Source organism: Dipteris shenzhenensis, chromosome 25 (assembly GCF_047967505.1).
Source record: "Dipteris shenzhenensis isolate YYH24624 ecotype China chromosome 25, Dip_SZ_1.0, whole genome shotgun sequence".
Taxonomy (NCBI): Eukaryota; Viridiplantae; Streptophyta; class Polypodiopsida; order Gleicheniales; family Dipteridaceae; genus Dipteris; species Dipteris shenzhenensis.
Window position 1 is genome coordinate 14,663,135 of NC_141620.1, and position 9,868 is coordinate 14,673,002.

Sequence of the window (9,868 nt, forward strand, 5' to 3'; positions counted from 1 at the left end):
GATGAGTTCACTTATGAAGAATAAGACTTAGGACTTACTTTCTTTGCCACATGGAAAGAAAGCATTGCCATGTAAATGGGTCTACAAGATGAAGGTCACAGGTGATGATGTGCCTAGGTACAAGGCCTGTTTGGTCGCTAAAGGGTTCAAGCAAGAGAAAGGTGTGGACTTTGATGAGATATTCTCTTCGGTTGTGAAGATGACCACACTTAGATGCATGCTTAGACTAGTGGCATCAGAGGATATGGAGCTTATGCAGATGGATGTCAAGACAGCTTTCTTGCATGGGAATTTGCATGAAGAAATTTACATGGTGCAGCCGAAAGGCTTTGAAGAAAAGGGCAAAGAGCATTTAGTTTGCAAGGTGAAGAAGAGTGTCTATGGTCTTAAGCAAGTGCCTAGAGAATGGTATCAAAAGTTTGATGCTTTCATTCGGTCCCAGGGTTTTAGAAGGAGTGAAATTGATCACTGCCTCTACATAAAAGGGCTAAGGATAGTAGCCTAATAATCCTGGCACTATATGTGGTCTTGAATTTTACAAGGTACCTGTAAAATTCTTTGCCTTGAGGGCCTTTGCATACGATATGGTACACGATCTGTTCTGGCTGAAGAACCTCCTCCAGCTCATCCACTTCTAGTGGATCCTCTAATATTGCTTCTGTAGGCTCTGGCCCCTGAAATTTCTTTAGAAGACACACATGGAATGCATTGTGAATCCTCCAATGTTTTGGCAATCAACATCAAAAGGTTGATACAGATCCGGGACTACAAGAATAGGCTCTGTAGTCAACTTCTCCTTGAGTGTATTGAATGCTTTCTTCAGTGATATTTCCCATATGAATGCTACATTTTTCTTAGTAAGGTCATGTAATGGAGCTGCAATATCAGCAAAATGCTTGATGAATATCCTATAGTAGGAGCAAAGTCCCAAAAAACTACGGACTTCATGCACAGTTTTCAGCTTAGGCCATTCTTGGATGGTTCGGATCTTCACAGGATCCATCTGTATCCCATTCTTGGATATTATATGCCCTAGATAATGGATCTCTTCCAAAAAGATGTCACTTTTCTTGCTATTGGAAAAAAGCTGATGATTTTGAAGTTCTTGAAATACCAAAGCAAGATGTTCTCTGTGCTCTTCTTCTGTTTTTGAAAAGACTAGGATATCATCAAAGAAAGTACTCGTGAAATGCATGTACTTTCGGAAGATGTGATCCATCATTTTATTGAATGTGGCTAGAGCATTTGTCAACCCAAAAGGCATCACTAAGTATTCATACAACCCGAATGTAGTGCGAAAAGCTATCTTATGCACATCTTGTGGTTGTATTATGACTTGATGATAGCCACTCTTCAAGTCTATCCTGCTGAAAACCCGCAACATGGATGAAAACATGGACTACAGTACTAGTGATTTCTTCTTCTGTGACTCCTTTGAAGAAGACACTAACATGGGGTGGAGATGATTGCCACTACCAAAATGGTTGCTCCTATTATGGTGGGTTTGGCCTTGCGAGCTCACAATGGAATGCCAAATGCAATTCTTGGGTGACCAATAATGAGCTTGTCCTACATAAAACACAAATGTGAGCCAATCTTGCAACGCTTATGCTCAGTTGCACACCCTTTCATTTGCTCTTAATGACGAGGAATTGTGTAGCCGCTTTTCTTGAGAACCAACCTACTCGGACAGAAACGCTAAGTACCTTCCTTTGCAATTTAACTCATCCTATATCCCTATGATATGATGATGTATTGAGCTATCAGCTAGTTGAGAAGACAAAGATTTATCATTCTGAGCAAGGACAAAGTTTTCTATACTAGATCAAGCGCCTCATCCCCTCGTGTGCAAAACGGGTTGTTCTTTATGTCACAGCTACCTTTGAGCAATTGATTGAGCTGCTAGCTTCCCACTTCAAGCTTCGGATGTCGAGGTAATTTTGTGAGGAGATTGAAGGCCGCCTTTGCAGGCTCCTATTGCAAATCGCAATTATTGTCGACACACCCGCCGTGTAAGCAAATCATTTGCAACAATTTGCTCTTGGGCATTTTCTATAGACCCATTGCAACTGTGAAAGCATTACTTAAGTAGAGAAATACAATTACAGCCATGCAGACAACCGATAGAATTTTCATTATGCCCTCGAAAAAAAAAGAGAAACATATACAAATACCCTCTTCAAAGTGACAGCTTGCACCACACAGAGGGATTCACCTGCTGCCCTACTGCTATTCACCTTCCTTCAGATGGGCCTTCCGTTGTCTTCCAAAAGGATCTCCAAGGTGGGCCTGCATGCTGCTCCAATAGGCTTGCGTTTCAAGTGGAAATCTGCACCCACAGAGGCTCGCTCTCTCCTATGCCCTCCTGATGCTCTTCTTCCTTGTGAAGATCTGCACCCCATTTGCACAACTGACTACAACAGGGCCTTTGTATAGGGCAAACGCCCATCAGATCTGGCCAACCAGGCCCCTGCTGAACAGCCAATCTAACCAGGACCAACTAATGTACGGCTGACCCATTCCAGCCGACAGTCCTCTGCCGTGGACTACACATAGGCTCACATTGGCTGGCCCCTTCCAGGACCTGCGCTGCCAAGCTGCACCCAAACAGCCCTTTCATGCAGCCACATAAGCCACATGGCAGCCTTCTTCTCTCTCTCTCTCTCTCTCTCTCTCTCTCTCTCTCTCTGATCCCCATGCCCACATCGCCTCTCTCAAGATCCCCCTTCTTCTACAGGTCATTCCCCCCGATGTCCTCAATTGGAGGCTCACAGGTGGAAGGTGACTGCTAAAACCCAACAGAACAGTCGCTAGAGAAATTATTTTTAAAAGAAGACTAAACTTTAATTAAATATAATATTATCACTATATTCCCTGTCCATTTAGGTTGGAATATTTATTAAATCAAAAAACATTTACATATATTAAAGTCCAAAAGTTGTTCCCTTGCTGGTTCTTGCATAAATCTTGCATGCTCTTACTTATACCTTTGTAAGACTAGGATCTATCGTTTTCTTCCACATAGCATGTGCTCACGTGCCGCATCCTGCTGTTCCCACCCGCTTCTACTTGGTCCAGACCCCTTTCTCCCGCAACTCCTATCCTTGCTTATTGCAACTTGCTACAGGAGCCTCCTATATGTGCCAATGCCTCATTCTCAATACCCCCACTCTCCTAGATCTTGAACATCAACTCCTTGCAAACCTGTTCCATATTCTGAATTGTGATTTGATTCTGCCATCTTCCTGCTCAGCGCTGACTTCCTTTTGCTAATTCCAAAGGAATCTTACACACAGTCTACTCACTTGCATGCCCACACGCCAGTACTGTCCACCTACAAGCATATCCTTCTATTTTAATGTTTTGACATTTGAAAGGAGATTATTTATTATTTCTTCCAAAGTTCCAATGAAGTTAGTGCATAGGGCTAATGACATGAGGAAAAGCGAGAAAAAAAGAATGGGAAAGCATAATTTATGGACTTCCAACCTCGAGACCTGGAGTTCCTAAAAGCATGCTGCCTTTCAACATCCCAAGCATAAATCATGGACTCCTATCTTTTTCCCCTCCCAACCCGGTAGACAATTTCACCCTCTAGGTGAGAGGCAGTGACTCAGGAGGGCTGAAATCTGAACGAAGCTTTAAACTTTGTAGAGAATGAAATCTAACAGTAGGTCTAGCTAGATACAGCATTCCAACGAAAACGTGCATATGCAGCTCAGTAAGGGTATAGATCCAGAGACGTGAGCTGTTCAAAACCCTACAAAAGATCGGGATTTCCTCTGTTGCTAACTGTAGGATTCGCTAATGCCACCTATTTCAGACTTACACGCCACGCGTACATTTCACATGTTGACTAGGTAAAGCATTCCAACAACAAACATGCATATGCAGCTCAGTAAGGGCATAGATCCAGAGACCTACTCCAGGTAAACTCTTCGAAACCCTATAAAAGATCGGGATTTCCTGCTGCTGCCATGAGAATTCTCTGTTGCTATTCGCTGATGCCACCTATTCCAAACTTACACGCGCACATTACATCTTAAGACGGGATAGGCATCCATATTAGCATGCACACTCTATGGCAAAAGACTCCTACTGAAAAAATTCAACCTTCCGATTATTCACATCTCAACCGAAATAAAGAAGATTCATGATCTTTCACCCGGAGACAAACTCCCATATGAGCAGCACATAGATTTACTTCTTGGTTTTAATTGAGATCCACCCCAGACAACCTACAGTGAGGAACATATGGTCTCACATCCCACTGCGATGACCGGACAACAGATATCTTTTGGAGTCACTGACTGGCCATTGGCATAAATTTCTGTGAAAGCTCTCAAAAGTAAATATCCAAGTCCGGGACACCTTTCCTTTTGAAGGGAGCCTTCAAAGCAAGACTGAAATCCATAGCCCCGACATCAGGGAAAATCTGCAGCATAGAGCTGAGGGCAGATACAAGAAGCGATATGGCTGAAGGACCAGAATCAGGCCAAGAAAGAAGTAACATTCCCCGCAATCCTCGAACTTGACAGCGCGACAGAACAGCCGCAGCGATCCCGTCCACCAAACTTCCAGACGGGAAATACGGAATCGTGCATTTGTCATCCTGTGTCTTCGACCGCTGTCTGTCGGTCTCCAGCCGAAAAACGAGCTGATCGTCCGCAGAAATCTTACCTCGGAAATGCTCGCGTTCAACAGCAGCGATCATGAGCACATTCTCAGGCTCGATGACATCGAAGACCAGCTTCACCCAGGCATGAGAGCGCTCGGGGGGGACAGAATACTGGATGCAGGCAACAACAACGGAAGCGTGCTGGTCGAGGGAGTAGAGGTAGCAAGTCTGATCGAGGGGGGAAGGAGGACGGGAATCAGGGGAAAATTGCAACTCTGGGAGAAGGACAGAGGCGAGGAGGAGCTTATGTGGGAGGTGATGAAGGAGGTGGCAGGAAGAAGCAGAGGAAGCGAGGAGGAGAAGGCGAGGGTGGAGCTTATCGCCATGGCTGAGGAGGGGGGAAGAAGGGGGAGACCAAGAGATGGAAGGGGGGAGGGAGGGGGGAGAAGGGGAGGGATCGAAGGAAAAGTTACTGAGTTGATCGAAGTCGAAGCGGGAAGGGGGAGGGAGATCGGTGAGGGGATCCTGCATACCCGCCATAGCCAAAAAAGCTTGAGGAAGTAGAGCTCAGGAAGTAGAGGACGCCATAGCCAGAGCTTCGTCTCCAGTGCTGAAGAAGCGTGAGGAGGGCGCCATAGCCAAGTCCTCGTGTGTTGAAGACGAAGCTTCAGGGCACCATAGCCAGAGCTTCATCTTCTTCAGACCGCCATAGCCAGAGCTTCATCTTCTTCAGTCCGCCATAGCCAGAGCTTCTTCTCCTTCAGTCCGCCATAGCCAAAGCTCCAACCCTAATTTTAACTCTTTGGATCAAACCTTTAAAAGATTTCCTCTCCCCAAAAAAAAAAAAAAAACCAAAAAAAAAAATCAAAGATTCTTTACAGTCTCAAATACTTGCATCCCACGTCAACACACGTGGTGGACACTCCAATCCTAACTTCGGCGGATGCTCTCGCAATTAGATCCTCATTGCTTGTCGCTCTCCGCACCTTTTCTGGGGATACCATGTGTGAAAATTGGCTTACAACCGGTTATGGATGAGCTGGCTACCCCCTACCTAGATTTTAAAAGTTTGGCAAGATTCCTACGCCACATGCCAGTCTACGATTGCCATGTCACCCTCCTTCTCACTGATGGAGATATGGAGGTACCCCCAAGCACCCCCCATACCATCTTCGTGAAAACAGTGTAATAGCGGAAGCCCCCCAAATTCAGGGCCATGGGGATGATCGCTAGCTCGTCATAAGCTCGTGTAGTGGGGTATAGGGACTGGCCTCTCCACAATGCATCTTTGATGTGTTTAGGGTCATGCCCACAAGTCCATTGGTTAGGGGAAAAAAAGGGGGAAAAAGGTTACACCCACTCTGCAATAAGGTGTTTTGGATGAATGGAGATACATGCTCATGAGGAGAATTAGGGCACACTCTGAGTGTGCAACATGTTGATAATTAGTTGGCATGGATGCAACCTAGTTGAAAAATAATATAAGAACAACTTCTATTATTAGGTGCATCAACAATCACAAAATCTATCGTCAAAACTATCAAATAAGTATATACAAAAAGTCTTTAAGGTCATCCCAAATTTTGATTTCACCAATGGCAAAACAACCCATTCGAATCTTTTTTATCCCCTATATACACAACTTTGAACAATTTCACAACTATATAAACATGTTGGATTTCAAGCTCAATTTCATGATAGCTTGTCAAAAGCTCACTTGTATCATTCCAATATTATCTAGCTCACTTTCCACAGTTTGGGTACCCCTTGTACTAGCTTGACTTCTTAAAGAAGTTTGCCATGATTCCTTGATCAAATGTGTTACACTTCAAATCAACCTTCTCTATTGAAATTGTTGAGACCATGTGACCACATTGCATTGAATGAAACTAAATTGAACATGAAATCAAAGAAAAAATAGCATTTCAAAGAAATCAATTAGATTTCCAACTTGGAACTATAAAAGGAAGAGACTCCTACTTACATGGAAATGATAGCCCTTAGCAATTTCTCATTCCCTTAGACTCACAATCCCTCCCCTCAAACAATCCTCTACAAATTCAGCATTTCATATTTGGTGGGCAGCAAACATAACTCATTTGGAAACCTAATATCTCTATTGCTCCTACTAAAAGCTGCCTCTCTTTTTTTTTTGGCCTCTTCGTATCTTTTAATCCATTTCTCCATTTCCTCACAATTATCAACGTAAAATGTGTTCAACTTTCACTCCAATGCAACGCTCATATTTCTTCGCATGCCTTTCCCTTGAGCCACCTTTCATTCAACTCTTGGATCATCCCTTCTAAATTTTGATTCCATTGCATAAGAAACTATGTGACATAAATTTTGATTCTTATACCAAACGAGCTTCTAGTATGCCGATGTGCCTTTTGCATCACAAAACGTTTCAACACTTTCAAACAAATGGACAACTAGATTAGTTGAATATCTAGAATGCTTGTTGGAAACACTTTCTCAATCAAACATCTACTCTCACACCCTAAATTCTTATTAGGTTGATTGATGACTTTGTCATATCCTTTGCAAATATCCGCCTAAAATATCCTCAAGATATTAAAAAATACAATTATATATATGGAAGAATGTAAATGCACTTCCATGGTGGATCAAGGGTGAATTCACACCCCACAAAAGAGGATAGCTTGTTGATGACACTCTTACTATTGCAGAGACAATTTATGTGCGATGGATGGTATTTAGATGTACTTATGGCATGATTTAGATCAAAGTCTTCTGTCAATGGTAAAAGAATCCCTCAAAGAATGCATGTATCCTAGTGAGGTTTTCATACTTGCAATTACACTTTTGACATACATGTCTTCCATTTGAGTAAAAATTCATGGTTCCTTTGGTAAGGTCACCTTCCCATTCACTTCTATTGGCCACATGCTCCTATTTATTCCAATGATCCTCAAGTCCTTTCATTGCTTCTAATTTTCTTCATCTCCTATCACATGCTTCCATAAGCTTATAGAAACATTTTGAATATGTGCATTGGATCCACAAGATAGCTTACTTTTAAATGTTTTCAATAAGCGTGTAAGAAATAGAAAGCCTTTCCATCTATGTGGAGGTTAGGATATAGCCATTCCTCCAACAAATACCCTAGCATCATCATTGAAGGTGCTTCTGTCATATCATGCTAACCAAAGTAAGCATCGATGCGGTAAGTATCAAAGTAATCTATTTTTTACAATATTATTTTGTTCCATATCATTAGGGGAATTTTTGGACACAAAAAGGGCCTCTTTGTTAAGGGATAAATCAAACTTCTAGTCCTATGATCAGCCAACAAACCAATGGGGATGAGAGAGCTTTTAAAATTTGGAGGAAAGCTATTTTCCTCCTCATTGGTGGGAGAAAAAGGACTCTTCCTTCTACCTCTCTCATGGACAAATTGACTAGAGAACCATTTTGAATTTAATACAACATCAAGGGCGAAGAACAACCCTTGTACTTTATCGATTAGATGGGAGAGCCATGTGACATCATGTAAGATGCTCTAGATGCAGATCCCTTGGATCACATGTTAATACAAGGTTTCATGATGATGGGATAGCTCCTCTGGCATGTGCACTTGTCCATGCAATAGAGGCATTGAATTCGGCCAGTAGCTATAACTAGCCACCATTTAAGGGCCATTGGATTCAATTAAGGATCAATGGCTAAGACTGGGTGCCTCTTGTGAACCCTTGGATGGAGAGAAGATCTAACCATGTAGAAGAGGCGTGACTTGCATGGTGTGAAGGGAACGTGGGCTTGGGATGAGATGGAGATTTAACCATGAAGAACAAGCACTACTTCTGTGCCATTGAATCTACTCTTTAATCCAATGGTTCATGCTAATCAAGTGTCACACACCATTTGATAATCCAAAATTACATTTACACCATCCAAAGAAGCAACTTTGAAAATTCAAAACTGATGGTATGCCTCTAAAGTCGTTATGAACACTAACATGAATTCATTAAACACATGTTACTAGTTGAATTCTCCCCTATAATTAGGAAGATTACCCATTCCTTAAGCAAAGCCTTAATATGAGGCCTTTTTTAGTTCAAAGCTTTCCTAATGTTTCTTCACACAACTATTGTGAGAGCTCTATATTATGCTTCTGTTGAGGATAAAGGACCCATTCTTGGTTTGTTGGATAACCAAGAAATAGCATGCACTAACAAAATGTTCTTCTTGTTTCATGTCACACATAATCACTATCACAATATCCATGTAAATTTGTATGACTACATCTGCATTCTATTCCAAACTATTTTCTTTCTTTGACATCTCAATGCTCTTTTTGCTACATTCCAATGACTTTGCTTTGGATTTGGCATACACTAAGCTAGAGTGTTGATTGCATAAAAAATATATGTCCTTGTGATTGTAAGCTAGATCAATGAATCAATGAGTAGTCTATAGTGTCTATCATTGACTTTAGGCTTTTCTTCTTTTTTAATCTCAATTTCTATTCCATAGGTGTAGGTGTAGCTGTAGTCTTGCATTCTTGCATATGGAAATTTTCCAATAGAGCATACACATATTTGTATCAAGTCATGAAGGTGCTTTTTGAATCCCTCAAAATTTCCAAGACAATAATGCATGATTCCAAGGGTGTTCATTTCAAACTCTTAAAATAGTTCTTGCTTCATCTTGGTGCTCTGACTATCAGATCATCTACATATAATAGTGCAATGGTGATCTTCCCCTTGACCTTTTGTCAATGTAAGATTAGCAAAATATTTTTCCATTCTACTACTCCAACTTTGTGGTACCTATTTCAAACCATAGAGACTCTTCTTTAGTCTGCATACTTGGCTTGATTTTCTAGTTTCAACATATCATTAAGGTTGGTGCATGTAACACCTTCATCTAAATATCATTAAGAAACACATTCTTGACATCTAGCTAATGTATATTCCATTTGATTATTTTTGCCAATGAAACCAAACGTCTGCTACAATCGTTTTTGGCTATTGGAGCATAAGTTCTTCATAGTCTTACCCATATATTTACTAAGCCTTGCTTTATGTCTCTCAATGCTACCATTTGAATTGTACTTAGCTTGTAAATCCATTTTTTTGCAATTACCTTCTTTCCTAGTTGTTGCAGATTATATAATTGGCAAGTGTTCTTTTGATACAATGCATTTAATTCTTCATTCATTGCTTTTTCCCTTTATGATGACTGAACTGCATCTTCAAAATGTATTGGCCCTTCTATATGCATGAT

The 9,868-nt window shown here is 41.4% G+C and overlaps 1 protein-coding gene across 1 annotated transcript; it reads right to left on the reverse strand.

Annotated features, from left to right (window-relative positions):
* Positions 1–4,118: 4,118 nt before the first annotated feature.
* LOC147885486 (trigger factor) lies at positions 4,119–5,416 on the reverse strand. The gene has a single exon (XM_087396616.1). It carries the CDS (start codon positions 5,156–5,158, stop codon positions 4,343–4,345), a length of 816 nt encoding a protein of 271 aa, XP_087252742.1. The 5' UTR covers positions 5,159–5,416; the 3' UTR covers positions 4,119–4,342.
* Between the last annotated feature and the right edge of the window lie 4,452 nt (positions 5,417–9,868).

Excerpts from the sequence above, each read along its gene's own strand:
- LOC147885486 (XM_087396616.1), bottom strand. The coding sequence starts at position 5,158 with ATGGCGGGTATGCAGGATCCCCTCACCGATCTCCCTCCCCCTTCCCGC.